This window comes from Panulirus ornatus, chromosome 24 (genome assembly GCF_036320965.1).
Source record: "Panulirus ornatus isolate Po-2019 chromosome 24, ASM3632096v1, whole genome shotgun sequence".
NCBI lineage: Eukaryota > Metazoa > Arthropoda > Malacostraca > Decapoda > Palinuridae > Panulirus > Panulirus ornatus.
Window position 1 is genome coordinate 6,062,878 of NC_092247.1, and position 16,750 is coordinate 6,079,627.

The 16,750-nt window shown below is 36.5% G+C and overlaps 1 protein-coding gene across 5 annotated transcripts in view; it reads left to right on the forward strand.

Moving 5' to 3' along the window:
- Positions 1–15,994, forward strand: part of LOC139757037 (synaptic vesicle glycoprotein 2C-like) — a 73,371-nt gene extending 57,377 nt beyond the window's left edge. For all 5 annotated transcript variants that reach the window (XM_071677040.1, XM_071677043.1, XM_071677042.1 and 2 more), the window contains 3 exons: positions 350–591; positions 3,353–3,512; positions 5,113–15,994. In XM_071677040.1, coding sequence (XP_071533141.1) covers positions 350–591; positions 3,353–3,512; positions 5,113–5,293 — 583 coding nt within the window. In that variant the 3' untranslated portion in view covers positions 5,294–15,994. The remainder of the gene's footprint in view (positions 1–349; positions 592–3,352; positions 3,513–5,112) is intronic.
- The last annotated feature ends 756 nt before the right edge of the window (positions 15,995–16,750 follow it).

Genomic DNA, 16,750 nt, shown 5'->3' on the forward strand with positions numbered 1-16,750 from the left:
TGACTATCTGTCTTATAACAACATTTAGATTACTATAATTTCAGACAGATCTGAGCACTACAAATTTCCATGCATTTATACAAAAGAGTATGGAAAGTTATCATGAATGTTAAACAAAAGAATTACAGAACTGTTATGCTTAAATGAAAAAAAAAAATCAGTTACTGCAAATGACAACTTAAATGGTACTGGTCAAAGATAGTAAGTATATAATTCTTATCCACATCTGCCAACTGCACCTGCTTAGTTGCAATTTTGCCATAACTTTTTATTCTGTTCTTTATATCATCTTTTTACTGTATCCTCTTCTGCAAGACTGCATTTTTACGCAGCTCACTCTTCCCTACAGGTATTGCTACATCGCACGCAACACCTTCATTGATACTGACATGTATGACTACCGCTTCCAGCAGTGTGAGAGTATAAACAATGATTTCCGTGCCCTTGCACCTGGCTGTACCCTAGATTTTGACTACAACATTCACTACAAGGAGGTGTTTCAAGAGAATTTGATTGGTCAGCTGACAATGATTCCTGGCACATTGATAACATCCTTACTCATGGATAAACTTGGCAGAGTGAGGATTATGAGTGAGTACACATAGTTATTTTTGTTTTTCTATCGTACTAATTCTAAGTATACTATGCAAGTTATCAATCTCGACAGTTTTATTTCATGACTATCCGTAAGAAATCTTAACAAATCTTTCAAATCTCTTACACTCTTCCCACATTTTCAATTTTCAGTTTATCTAAACTACTAATTCCAACTATGATATACATGCTATCTACGCAAGGATATTCCTCACCAAAGATTATTCATCTGTTTTTGATGCTCCCTGCTCCCACAAGAAATAAACACATGAAAAATGGAGTATATGGAAAGGGGAGAAATAATACTGCCTACACATTTCCTGTGTATCGTAGAAGGCGACTAAAATGGGTGGGATTTTGGGGCTGGAAAACCTCCCCTTCTGTTTTACTTTTCCTAAAGAAAGATAAAGATGAGGGCGAAGTGAGAAATTTTCCCTCTTAAGGCACAGTCATCTGGGGATTGGGGAGAACGAACACTTCCCACATATTCCCTGCATGACATAGAAGGTGATTAAAAGGGGAGGGAGCAGGAGGCTGGAAATCCTCCCCTCCCACTTTTAATTTTCCAAAAGAAGGAACAGAGAAGGGGGCCAAGCAAGGATATTCTCTCTAAGGTTCAGTCCTCTGTTCTTAATGCTACCTCACTAATGTGGGAAATGGCAAATATGTATGAAAAGAAAATTTCATACATATTTGCTATTTCTTCTCTTGGACACTTTCTTAAAAACTGGAGGGGAGGATTTCCAGCCCCACACTCCCTACCCTTTTAGTTGCCATTTACGAGAAGCAGGGAATACGTAGGAAGTATTCTTTCTCCACCATCCCCAGGGATATATATATATATATATATATATATATATATATATATATATATATATATATATATATATATATATATATATATATATATCTGTATGTAGCATTTATGGATCTGGAGAAGGCATATGATGGAGTTGATAGAGATGCTCTGTGGAAGGTATTAAGAATATATGGTGTGGGAGGCAAGTTGTTAGAAGCAGTGAAAAGTTTTTATCGAGGATGTAAGGTATGTGTACGAGTAGGAAGAGAGGAAAGTGATTGGTTCTCACTGAATGTTGGTTTGCATCAGAGGTGTGTATGTCTCCATGGTTGTTTAATTTATTTATGGATGGGGTTGTTAGGGAGGTGAATGCAAGAGTTTTGGAAAGAGGGGCAAATATGCAGTCTGTTGTGGATGAGAGAGCTTGGGAAGTGAATCAGTTGTTGTTCGCTGATGATACAGTGCTGGTGGCTGATTCATGTGAGAAACTGCAGAAGCTGGTGACTGAGTTTGGTAAAGTGTGTGAAAGAAGAAAGCTGAGAGTAAATGTGAATAAGAGCAAGGTTATTAGGTACAGCAGGGTTGAGGGACAAGTCAATTGGGAGGTAAGTTTGAATGGAGAAAAACTGAAGGAAGTTAAGTGTTTTAGATATCTGGGAAAGGATTTGGCAGCGGATGGAACCATGAAAGCAGAAGTGAATCATAGGGTGGGGGAGGGGGCGAAAGTTCTGGGAGCATTGAAAAATGTGTGGAAGTCGAGATCATTATCTTGGAAAGCAAAAATGGTTATGTCTGAAAGAATAGTGGTTCCAGCAATGTTATATGGTTGCGGGGCGTGGGCTATAGATAGAGTTGTGCGGAGAAGGGTGGACCAGGGCATGTGAAGTGTCTGGAAAGTTTTGTGGGGCCTGGATGTGGAAAGGGAGCTTTGGTTTTGTGCATTGTATATGACAGCTAGAGACTGAGTGTGAACGGATGGGGCCTTTGTTGTCTTTTCCTACCGCTACCTCGCACACATGAGGGGGGAGGGGGATGGTATTCCATGTGTGGCGAGGTGGCGATGGGAATGAATAAAGGCAGACAGTGTGAATTGTGTGCATGGGTATATATGTATGTGTCTGTGTGTGTATATATATGTGTACATTGAGATGTATAGGTATGTACATTTGCGTGTGTGGACGTGTATGTATATACATGTGTATGGGGGTGGGTTGGGCCATTTCTTTTGTCTGTGTCCTTGCGCTACCTCGCAAACGCGGGAGACAGCGACAAAGCAAAATAATAATAATAATAATTAAAAAAATATATATATATATATATATATATATATATATATATATATATATATATATATATATATATATGCTTTCCTGGCACTACCTCGCTGAAGCAGAGGGTAGCAATACTATTTCCTGTGGGATAGGGTAGCATCAGGAATGGATGAAGGCAAGCAAGCCAGGAAAACACAAAAAAAAAGGCCACATTCATTCATACTCAGTCTCTACCTGTCATGTGTACTGCACCAAAACCACAGCTTCCTATCCACATCCAGGCCCCACAGACCTTTCCATGGTGTTCCTGTACCTAATTTGCAAGTGGTAACACAGCACACTAGAAGTCAGTTTCAATTAAGTTATATTACTGCCAATGGAAGGAAAGTAGTACACCATCACCAAGACTTTCATTCCCCATGGGAGCCCATTTTACCTTGTTTTCACAAGGAGTGTTTCCTCAAAGCTGCAGGAGCCCAATAAAAGAAGCCCTGATAATACGTAACTGACTATAGAAGAGCATAATTTGGGTGTGGATGTAAATTTGACTTTCATTCAAGCAAAAATATTAATAGTGTTGATTAAAGTACATGTAAGTGTGGTTGTGCTGCTGGCTTCACATATAATAACATAAGTGATGGGAAAAATAGTGATGAAGGGATTAATTTATGATGTGCACTTTTTCCAGGTGTATCTATGGCAATGTCAGCACTATCAGCGTTCTTCATCTGGTTTCTGAGTAGCAAAATTGGTGTCATTGTATTTGAAGCTGTGTTCAACTTCATCTTTATATCTGGTTGGAATGCACTGGATATAGCATCAACTGAGACCTTTCCCACTCATATCAGGTAATAAGCTATTATTATTATCTTTTGCTTATGGAATGGGTTATCTATTTCATTAACATATTCCTCTGTATCTATAAATTACTGGAAATCCACCAGCACAAGGTTACATAGTGAGTGAAGACATCCTCTGTAAGGATGTATCATCAGGAAAACTTCAAAAATCTTTTCACTCCAAATGAGTCCATAATTACCCTCCTACCCGTAGCAGCACAGCTTTGGAGATATAGAAGCTACTGGAAAGGGGGTCCTGGAGTAACTTTAGGACCATTTCAAGAATGGATTCCTGGTGCAATTATGAATAATATATGTATGTATATTTACATATTCATTCATTTATTTATTATACATAATCGACGATTCCTGTGTCTGCGAGGCAGTGCCAGGAAACAGGCGAAGAATGGCCCATCCACTCATGTACACATATATATACATAAACGCTTATATACGCACATATATATACATATACATATCAACATATATTGACATACATACACATACACAGACATATACATATATACACATTGGAAAGGATCACAATTTTGCGCATGATCAAGATATTCCTATAAGTCCACAGGGAAAATGAAACACAATAAGTTCCCAAGTGCACTTTCATGTAATAATCACATCATCAGGGGAGACACAAGAGAGAAGTATAGGTCAGTTGACATACATCGAAGAGATGAATCTAGGACGCCATTTGGTAAACACAATCGCATGTTTACATCCTACTCTTAAAATATACAAGTTGCCAGAGATAAGAAGAAAGAACTGAATGAAGGTAATAAGAAAAAATGTGCGTAGATGTAATGAGTATGTTGTAAGAAAGCATAAGAAGACTGAAGTGCTCTGGGGGATGATTCTGTATTAAGAGTTTAATTTGCTGCATGCAGAGAATAGTGTATCCCAGCCAGAAAAAAATATCCAATACTCATTGTCCTTTTAATTGTGAAAGACATGGCATGGCCAGATAACATACCCCAAACAGGCCACCTTGGGTGAAAGGAAAAAGCTGAAGGGAAAGAAAGTAGAAGTTAAGCAAGGCCCCAGTTTGAATACCTGACTCTTTAGGGAACAAAGATTATGAAGACGGAAAGATGAAAGAAGGAAGAAAATTCTATAGCTTAGATGATCAAGGGAAGGAGGAGGTATCATAACAGCCATTCCTAAAGTGGTTGGTCTCCAAGCAGTTGTTGGAAGCAGCAGCCAAAATTGTACCATGGGCTGGGGACACATGCGGACAGTTCAAGTGAACAGTGACCAAAATAATATCTATATGTTAACATACAGAGAGAGCAGCAACATTATGGCATACAGATGGGGGAGGTTGGAAAGAAATGACGCTAGGAGAATTGAAGAGACGAAAGACTTTTCATTCCACTTTACTTACTACAGAACCCATAATAAGTATGATCAAATAATTGAATAGTTAGGTGTTACATCTTCATGCATTAAGTGTTACATCTTTATGCTCAAGGTTATCATCTACAGTTTTCTCTTCATTCCAGGGATAACCCATGATTTTCTTTTCACTAAAATGACCTCTCTCTTAAATGTTTTAATCCTAGATTCTATTTCTAATATAATAATCTCTCTCTTACAGGACAACTGCGTATGGATTCCTCAGTGCTTCATCTCGCATTGCTGGAGTTTTGGGATCACTATGTTTTGGTCAGTTTATTTACTCAAGTCGAGCAATCCCTATGCTTACTACTTCTGCTGTTCTCCTTCTTGGGTCTCTAGTCTCATTGAAGCTCCAAGAGACCAAAGATAACCTCTTATAGATTATAACATTCATATGATAAACAAGCTTGCAAAAAGATATGAAGGAAAAAAAAGTCATATTTCTGAACTGTATAGTGAGAAAATATGGAATGACGACAATTATGGAAATGGTAGAGAGGAGTCTAACTGAATGAAAATAAAACAATCCAATGTTTTTCAGCAAAAAATTGTGGTTTTGCTCATCAAGTTGTCTGAATTTTGTCATATGTAATATTTACATCGATTACATATTTAGTTATTCTATTTTTATCAATTTATCATTATACTATTGATTTCCTTGCCATATTTAGTTCAAAAAGAAAAATCACATTATACTAATTACAAATAAATACACAAATCAATGTTGGAAAAACATATGTTAAGAAATAGTACAAAAGACTTCTTATTAATACATTTGTGATAATGCTTTAATTCAAACAAAAAAATATCAAATATAAATGACGATACTTTTCCAAGCCAATCTTATTAAAATGACTACTTAATTTACTTGGTATACATACTGGGATCCAGATTCATAACAGACATCACTTCTGATTGGAAGTCAAGCAAACAAAATCTAGACCAAGTTGCAAATTCTGGAATTACGTTTTGGTCATGTCAGGCCTTCACATGTTACGCAGAAAGTTGTTACATAATAACAATTTTCAGTTCAAATCTGTGGTTTTCATTCTGCATTGGAAAAAATCTTATTGATTTACTTCAGGCAGTGTTGTGCAGATCATTATGGCTGTGGTAAAGTTGTGTGTATTTAGAACTAAATGAAGTGATATTTAATTATGGAATGAATCAGTATGCAGATAAAGATGCATTTTAGTGGAACACACCGAGTTAATCACAATACAAACATAACAATATGCCAGTAAATATGTTATTCTGCTCATTTTTTGTTAAACTGGCCAAATGTTCTGGGGTTATAAATAAAAAGGAATTTCTCATACTAAATGGACTCACAAAACTGTTGATACTTTGAACGATGGGAAGCATACTGAACTCATTAGCAATAAGAGTAAACTCACAAGAGGAAAATTACCACATTAACCTGACATTCTTATACAGATATGAAATATTTACATCCCTTTTATCGGTTCTTAGTTCTGTTTCATTTCATGACTTTCAAGAAATGTTTATAAATATGCAATTTTATGAGTGCCTGAGGTGTGGCAGTTACATTGCAGTTTAGCTGGAATTTAGATTTTTTTAATATACTGTATACTGTACAATCACCACTATTTAAATCGTCCTGGGTTTCTAGTAATAGATCATCGATGTAGTATTTGATTAGCAGCCTCTATTTATATCTTACTTTTATTTTTCCCATCAAAGCCTCAAGTGTTAGTAAGTTACCATCAACTTTTACTTACATATGAATATTTTGATATAATATTATCACATATTAGACATATGAATATACAGTTTTATGCAATATGAAGGTCTTCAGTCCAGCCACTTCTTTCATTTCGAAATGAGCAGAGAGGGGAAAAAGTCTGTTATAATTATGGTACTTGGAAGGATATTGTTATACAGCAGACTAACTAATGTTCATGATTCAAAAGTTGCAATGACTCTCACTTCTAAATGTGCAATATCTGTTTTATGCATATCTTCTTTATCAGATTATCTGATTATTACCCTTACTGCTCGGTAGTTTACCTCTTCATTATCATACCACAGTAGTGAAGGGTGGTACTTAATTACCAAATTACTTATGTTGTCCATGATACATTCCATTATAAAAGCTGCTGCTGCTACAAGAAAAGCCCTTGAAAAATTACCCTTCATGCACAATTTCATAATAAACCTACATTAGAGTTTATCCTGCTACAAGGTACATGTGAAGCATTTCTAAGACTAAAGAGATTCAATGGGCACCTGTGTATGGAGGGAAACAATATTAATGCAAAAGTAAGCATATCTGTTTCCTTCTGACCAAGTGGGGCTTAACCAAAGTAAAACCTAAGATGGATTATTCATCCCTGACTTTAGCATGATGAGTAACATTATGCAAGAATCAAATCAAGACACTAAGTTTGTGGAATGACTATTGTGTTAGGCTGCACTATAATCACTGGACACTAGTATGGACTATCCATCCAATCTGAAACAGCAATAACATCTTCATCCTGACTCTAAGTAGTCAGAATTTTGCATATCAAAGCTCACTTGACATTAATATTACCTACTTTGTTTGTTCATTATGAACATCATCATACTCCATTAAAAAATGGAAACACTAAATGAACAAAAAAAATTTTCCTACTTTCCTATATTTCCAATCTTTGTGACTTCCTCATGCACAATGACACCAATCAGTGTTTATTTAGGCACCAATGCATATTCAACAACGCACATGTTCTTTTGGTCAAACAAGAAAGTAACTTCAATTCAAGGGAGACAAAATAATGGGTTTTCTTAGCTTAATGCATGGGACATATTACAAACTTTAACATCAAAAGTACTTTTTTCTTATTTAGATCTGTCAGTTCTAGAACTATGGAGAAGGTAAAACAATGAAATAACAGCAATAACAATATACCTGTGCAGAGAGTGTCTAGCAATGCATATAACCTAACCAATGAGATTCTTTCAGAACTACACTCCCCGCATGCTATATATATCCCAGTTACTTACTTTATGTGTCTAATTGGCAACTAAGTAGTGTTAATCTCAGTGCAGTATCAATCACAGATGTGATGTCAAAAGTTTTGCTTAACAAGTCATAATGACAATAGGTTTACTGTACTTATATTGTTCACCCATAAAACCACAAAAATACTTAACACACACCGTAATTAATACTTATACAGCTTAGTTGTCAGACACAAGTAGTAAGTAACTAGGATATACAAAAGTTACTGGACTCCACCCACTTCAGGTGACACTGCAAACTAAATACCTCAGAACCTTACCTAGTGCCACATTTGGAGAAGAAAGAAAAATCCTCAACATCATCTACAAACAATTCATCCACTTCACTTAAAATTGTGCCCTTGCCTGCCTGGTCTTCCATTATAACAAAGTTGCAAACTGCACAAAATTGTGCACTTAGAACATTCATTGGCTGTCTAGCAACCAGAAACAATCAACACCAACACAATGATACAAAATTCTCCCAACACAGTCCCACTTCAACATGTTTGGCACTCTGTCCTATGTAACAACATTGGACCCCTCCTATCCAAACCACGTCACAGCTAACTATCAAACTCCAAGCAGAATTTAAAAGCTTACCCCTGCCTTGCACTTCAGTAACAAAGCTTTACTCACAAGTTCCCCCCCCCCCCCCCACACACACACACACACACATCCAACAAATATAACAATGATACACACACACACACATATGCACACACTGAAACAACCCAACAATCACTAAAACTTACCTTTCCAACTCAGTCTTAAACTCCAATCCACCAATATACACCTATCATTGGCTAAACTTTCCAGACAAACAAGCCACCTTTCCATCTATGCTCTAGATATTAACCATCCCTACAATACTACAAATGCCCATCTCAACATATATCAAGACCCTTCATGCCCAAAATGCAACTACCATAATAAAGACACACAGCACTAACTACTTAATTACCTCACAGTCTCTGCACATAGATGCACACACACCATTGCATTTTAAGCCCAACAATTCCAACCAGTAAATGTGGCCAGCCTCATAGGGATAAAAAGGACTCCCGGGGCAGGGAGTACATATGTATGTATGTAGGTATATATATAAATGTATAAATATATATATATATATATATATATATATATATATATATATATATAGAGAGAGAGAGAGAGAGAGAGAGAGAGAGAGAGAGAGAGAGAGAGAGAGAGAGAGAGAGAGAGAGAGAGAGAGAGAGATAGATAGATAGATATCAGTACTACCAGTCTAAATGTAGAACCTATTCATCAACCAGCCCTGAGGGAAGGATGAAGCTGGGTTGGCTGAGCCAAATGCTCAGCCAAGGACTCAAACCCAAGTGGGCCCATATATGATTCACAGACAGCAACACTAACCACTGCATCACAAAAGCCTTTAAACTCTTTTGACAGGGTGTTCTTCACCCATTCAAAGAAGCAACACTACACTACATTTTCCTGCTTCTCATTTTACTCTTTTCTTTAACCAAGGGTTTCCCTGGCGGTGGAAAAAGATAGTCCCATATATAGAAAAAGGGCCAAGAGACACCGTCTTAAGAAAAAACTTGGTCACCCCACCCCTCCCTAAAAAAAAGACTGTCCCTCCAAACAAGGTCTCAAGGAGGGACATTTTTTAATTAGTCTGGGATTAGGATTTTACATATCTCTACTGTCTGTGTAGACAAATTTCAGTAAATTGTGATTCATATACAAAATCCATGAATTAAGTGATCACTTGCTGAACTCACAGTACATACAGGATGATAAAGCATTCATACGTTGAGAAAGGAAATCTGTAATACATTAATTAAAGCTGATTTAACAAGGCTATTTTGACCTTGTGTAAAAATCAGCTTAGTTTTGAATCATTAAATCTCAGTGATTTTAAGTACCTGTATGAAGTTACTGTACATATTTGGAAGTAACACTCCTTGTTATATATTGTTTAAAAGAATCAACTACATAACGTATTCTTTTGTTTTAGTTACAAATCATAATTAGACTGAGAAATGACATCAAGGAGCATCTCTGTCTCACCTCAGTTGCCACACAAATTCCCTACCTTAAAATTCCTTGGAAGAAACCTAGCTTATGTTGATTTAACCCATAAGCTGGCTGATTCTCTGAACTAATATTGATCCATCTCTATATTTCTATATTTTTCTGATAATATATTTAACTTAAAATTTCTGCAGAGAACTAATAGTTTTCCCATAGATTTCGCTATATTTTATTTTCTTCTACCTCAAAAACATTGCTCAAGCAATAACTCCAGTATTTCCACTAGGTCTCTGTCTCTTAGGCCAGCAGTTACTTATGTTTTATGATGTGAAAATACAGAAAGAACTTCTTCACGCATAGGGCCTATCCCTTAATCTTTCTTTAATATCATACAAGTTATCAGTCAGCCCATCTGCAGGAAATATCCTGCCTTCTTGTAACATAATTTATACAGTAAAATCTATACAACAAATTCAATCTTTATTTAGATTCTGTTAATTTCTATTAGGAGTCTAGGTTCTGTTAATGTCTATGAAGAGTCTGTAATGCTAGAAAAAGACAGTTAAGCCCTTAAAAGTTACAAATAGCTTTATGTGATGGTTAAAATTTTTGATGGAAGGCAGTGATCCAGTAATCAAGATAATACCTCTTCTGTAACAACTATTAAAATAGAGACAAAAGTAAGAAAGGTTCCTTCATGTTGCAGCTTCAGTGAATGTATTACATAACATTCATGTTTGGTGTAGATTTTTAAGATAGAGGGCTATTGATATTTGTAGGAAAGATCATACATATATCATTCCAGTTGTACATGCATAAAGAGAGTAAACATTCATAATTCTAACTGCAAACTGAATATTTTGTCTCCTATTATCCTTGGTCCCCTTTATGCATGTCAGCAGAAGGGTTAATGTACAAGCATTCTACATATGTTTATCATGTATAAAATGTCCATTGTTTTCTGTCACTGATGTAAGATAACCAGTGCAGGGATGTTATATGTTGTGTAACTTAAAGAGGGTATGAAAGACTGGAAGCTTCATTTATCAAATGGTTACTAAGGAATTTAGAGCTAATTGTGTACTGCTAACAAGTACGATGGTAGTAAAGAGTATCAAATTCTAGTGGTAGTGTCTGTTTGAGGTGATAGGATTAATGATATCTAAGTCTTAACAGATTTTCCTTGAGCGCTAGCAAATAATTTCCTCAAAACATGTACACTGCTTCGTAAGAAATCCTGTTAACTTAAAGCCTTGATGCTGTGCATCAACTCCCTTCTCTGTGTTTGCAAACTATTGCCATCCTTCTAATGTTAACAAATGTGTCACTGGTGGACCATTATCATATGCACTGTGTTAAACTTATCATTCATATCAGCTGTCTATGTGCTTCATAACTACATACTTTGTTGCTTATGTTATTTGTTCCTCCAAACATTACTGAATAAAGTCAGTCTTCTGTTGTACATATTCATATATATGGTCAATTAGAAAACTATTTTGCCATGGGCTATATGACTGGGTGCTGTCACATGGTTTTGTTGTACAAGACTCATTGGTGGTTGCATGCTGCCATCTTGCATAACTATCAGTCTAGTGAGGTTGTTTAAAATTTGTGGATATCAAAATAACACAAGATAAATATGCTTCAAATTCTAATACAAAACTGTGGCAATGAAACCAACAAATGGTCAACTTACTTCAAATCTCAATTAAATGGCAATAATCACATAGAACTTGCATTAAATTTCAACTAAAAGGCAATAATTACATAGAAACTAAAATCAAATTTGCATTTGCTACTTAGACTGATACCTGAACTTTGTACAGTATAAGTAGAGCACTGTGACACAATGAGATTGCAACTTAGAACCCTCAGAAAACAAGGCTCTACCAAAGAGTGAATGAGACACTTCATATCAAAACAATGAAGTCCTAAACAACATGGAGAACAATCAAAAACAATAGGAAGGGAGTGTTAACTAATTGAGAATGTTATCAGTGATAGTATACTAAACAGTCTGTCTCATTTACAAACTCATTCTGATTCACTTTTGCATCTTGTGTATCAAGTCTCTTTGGTTCTAAGCATTAATTTAACCTGTTACTATGCAACTCTACATACTATATTCACCATTTTGTGTATTGTTTTTTCTTCAAGCCAACATTTACCCCAGCTCTAGGCTCAATACCTGTACACATTTAGGATATAAGATCCACTAGCCACTCTTCTGTATGTCACAGCCCTATTTACTCTACCTCAGTCTCAAGAGTAACTACACCTCCAACTGCTGCTATATTCATCCACCCAGTTACCACATGCTGATCATAAAAATCTTAAATGATGTCCAAGTTATTGCATATCTTCCCTAGCAAGGACTGCCCACTGAGCATAGAATGTAAGATCAAACCTCATCGTATGAGGACAGAGAACCCCATCTGTCATCCCCAAACTGCTAAACCTTTATGTGTAATGACAGGCTTCTATTCTAAGCCCATCATACAGTGATACCATAATGTTTTATCTGGCTATAACCCTAACAAAGACTCAACCCCACCAGAACAACAGAGACCCAGTCCTAGCTCAAGTGTACGACAAATGTCGTGCATATATTCAAGTGGTTTTCCATTTTTTCCAACAATATGGAATCTATCCCTGTACTTACAAAGGCGATTATGTCATCATGGTTATAAATTTAAAGCTTATGATGTGAAAAATGTAGCATCCATTTTGGCCTATCAAAATTACCATTCCTAAGACAGTCTTGAACTCAACCTACTCCTTTATCTCATAAGGGTTGAAGCTAAAATTTCTCAAACACCCAGGAGGTGCAAGATCTATGATCTTATGCATAACATCCTCAGATAAGTTACATATAAAATAATGTACAGGAATAATCATCCTTCTTTTGTGAGACCCTACTCCCATTATCTAAGCTTACCGTGCAATTACAGCTAGGTAAGAAACTGGGATCTGAAAATTTAAAAACCTCTTCCTGTGAGCAATTATTTCATTTCATTACCCACCTTCACCTTTACTTTTCTCATGACACACTCCTATTTCAGTTTTCAGTGATGGAGTGAAATTAGGTGTCCATGATATGGTAGGGTTGATCATGTGAAGGGGGGAGGATGCCATGGGATAGCCCTTGGTGTTACCTTATGACACAAGTATACAAGTCTATCTATGGGTATAAAGAGGGCTCAACCCTACGGGAAGGACGGATGGGTTCGCCTTGTGTCATGCTGTGTGTATCAGTCTTTCATATTCTATGCTCACAATCTTTTTTTTATATTTTCAAAGCCCAATTTCTTGTTCTTACTCTTAACCATCACAACTCTGCACTTGTCCCATGTGGCTTTCAATTCCTCCAACACCTGACTTGATGAGCATTATTGCTGTTATACATATATAATTGGAGGAAGTGAAGTGTTTTAGCAACTTAGGAGTGAACATGGTAGCAAAAGTGAGTCAATGGGCAGGTACGGGGTGAAGGTTCAGGGAACACTGAACATGTGTGGAAAGAGAGATCATTATCTGGGAGGGCAAAATGAGTATGCTTGAAGGTACAGTAGTCCTTGTTGCCTCCACATATATCCTCTCTGTCAACTTCTCACTCATTCTCTCCATATGTCCAAACCATTTCAGGACATCCTCTTCAGCTCTCTCAACCACACTTTTTATTACCAAACCTCTTTCTTATTAACTTGATTAAACTACCTCACACCACATATTGTTCTCAAACATTTCATTTCCAACGCATCCACCCTCCTCATTCCATACCTTGCATCCATATAATATTGCTGAGACTTCTATACCTTCAAATACACCCATTTTTGCTCTCCCATATAATGATCTCTCCTTCCACATATTATTCAGTGGCCCCTGAACCTTTGCCTAGTAAGTGAGTCAGTCATTGTTTGCCGATGATATAGCTATAGTGGCTGCTTTAAGTGAGAAACTGCAGAAGTTGGTGACCAAGTTTGGAAAAGTATGCGAAAGGAGAAAGTTGAGAGTAAATGTGAATAAGAGCTGCTTCCAACGCTTGGTGAATTCTAAGGTTATTAGGTTCAGTTGGGTTGAGGGTCAAGTAAATTGGGATGTAAATTTGAATGGAGAAAAATTGGAGGAAGTGAAGTGTTTTAGATATCTGGAAGTGGACTTAGCAGTGGATGGAACCATGGAAGTGGAAGCAAGTCACAGTGTGTGGGAGGGGGTGAAGGTTCTGGGAGCAATGAAGCATGTGTGGGAAGAGAGACCATTATCTTGGAAAGCAAAAATGGGTATGTTTGAAGGAAAAGTAGTTCCAACAATGTCATATGGTTGCAAGGCATGGGCTATAAATAGGGCTGTATGGAGGAGGGTGGATATGTTGGAAATGAAATATTTCAGGACAATATGCGGTGTGAAGTGGTTTGATTGAATAAGTAATGAAAGGGTAGGAGAGATATGTGGAAATAAAAAGAGTGTGGTTGTGAGAACACATGAGGGTGTGTTGAAATGGTATGGACATATGAAGAGAATGAGTGAGGAAAGACTGACAAAGAGGATATATGTGTCAGAGGTGGAGGGAACAAGGAGAAGCAGATCAAATTGGAGGTGGAAGGATGGAGTGAAAAAACTTTTCAGTGATTGGGGCCTGAACATACAGGAGGGTAAGAGGTGTGCAAGGAATACAGTAAATTGGAACGATGTGGTATACCGGGGTTGACATGCTGTCAATGGACTGGACCAGGGCATGTGAAGTGTTTGGGGTAAACCCTGGAAAGGTCTATGGGGCCTGGATGTGGATAGGGAGCTGTGGTTTCGGTGCATTACACATGACAGCTAAAGACTGAGTGTGAACAAATGAGGCCTTTATTGTCTGTTTTCCTAGCACTATCTCGCTGAAGCGGGGGGTAGCAATGCTGTTTCCTGTGGGGCGGGGTAGGGCCGGAAATGGATGAAGGGAAGCAAGTATGAATATGTACATGTGTGTATATGAATATGTCTGTGTATGTATATGTATGTATATGTTGATATGTATATGTATGTACATGTACACGTATGGGTGTTTATGTATATATGTGTACATGAGTGGATGGGCCATTCTTTGTCAGTTTCCTGGCACTACCTTGCTGATGTAGGAAACCAATTAAGTATGTATAAAAACAAATAAATATATGTATAAAGTATGAATGAAAACATATATATATATATATATATATATATATATATATATATATATATATATATATATATATATATATATATATATATACTGATAGGAAATTACTGTAAACCAAATTTAACAACTGACAAAAGCCACTTTCCTAATCGACATTACAAATATGAACCAATAAACTGCATGGTTATGATGTTCCCCAAAGCACATCATCTTGTACCATTTCTTCAGATATTTCACTGAATCTTCTTCTTTGGTTTAAACAGCAACTCTGTTGATCAGTAGTTTTTGCCATCTACTTAATTCAAACTTTTGCATTTATATAAGTGTGCTCATGATGATGCTGGCTGGTGATGAGATATGCTAACTGAGTGTTTAAATTTTATGTTCATGCATATGCTGATTCTGTAAACTTTTGTTTGAAATTGACTGATTCCCCATGGTATCAGAAGACTAAGTACAGTATCCAATACACCTGTGGCTCAGTCATTTCCACAAGACAAATACTGTTTCTTGCATATACTGTTATGATCCGAGTGTTTCATCTAAGCAATATCATGTACTCCACCCTGCCAAAGTTTACCTAGTGTCAGCTTCATGTACCAAAGAGGATGTTAAATGTATTTGGATGATGTTGTCTTTCATGGTGTGTGTGTATGAAGTGTCAGGTCTTAAGCAGACTTGACTGTGTTTTACTTACTGTCTGTCTGAGAAACATGTTGTCACCATTTTCATTTCTAGATATCCTTAGCATAAGCATGTGCTAATGGAAATGCTGTGTGAGTATTTCATTAGATATGAGTCAGTGTATTATTTTTTAATCAAATAAATTATCATAAGTATAATACCCATAACTGATAAACTTTATTTTGACATTAAATTCTGTGATACTTGCATTAGTGTTCTGTATCCTTTCCTAACAAAAGGTCAAAATTTCAATGCATATGACTTTTTGTGCTCAAATGATTCACTTCGCACATTTCAGATTTAAATGAGGTTTCTCATTATGTGTTTTGTCAAGACGAGAAAGAGTCCAATGTCAGGCTACCACGATGGCTCCCAGGCTGAGAAACAAATCCGATGTGAACCAACTAAAAAAAAAAATGGATCTAGCTTAGAAAAGAGGTTAAGTAAACTGATTCAAGTATTCAAACTTATCAAAGGCTTCAATCATTTTGATTTATCAAACTATTCAATACTTGTTTCATTTGATTTCACTCAAAGTAATAGATACAGACTTGCGAACAAGCATATACCTCGAATCAGGCAAATTACATATTTCGCTTTCAGCCCAGGTCATTTATTATTTCTGCCTCCTTTGTCACAGTAACGGTTTGTATATCATTCTCTATGAATGTGTGTATGTCTTCTAACTTCTACCACATTAATCTGGGTTTCTGGTATCTTCCACTTTAACAAACTCAAAAGAACCCAGAAATCTGTTTGTTTGAATTCCTAAGTATTCCTTGGTATACACCGGCCTTTTGGGAGATGCTATGAATATTCGAGGTAACAAATTAAACAACTCTCGATGCTATGAATATACGGGGGGAAACAAAGTCAACAACTCTAGATGCTATGAATATACGGGGGTAAACAGAAAGTCACCAAAATACCAAAGATATACATTAAGAAAGGAAAATAAATG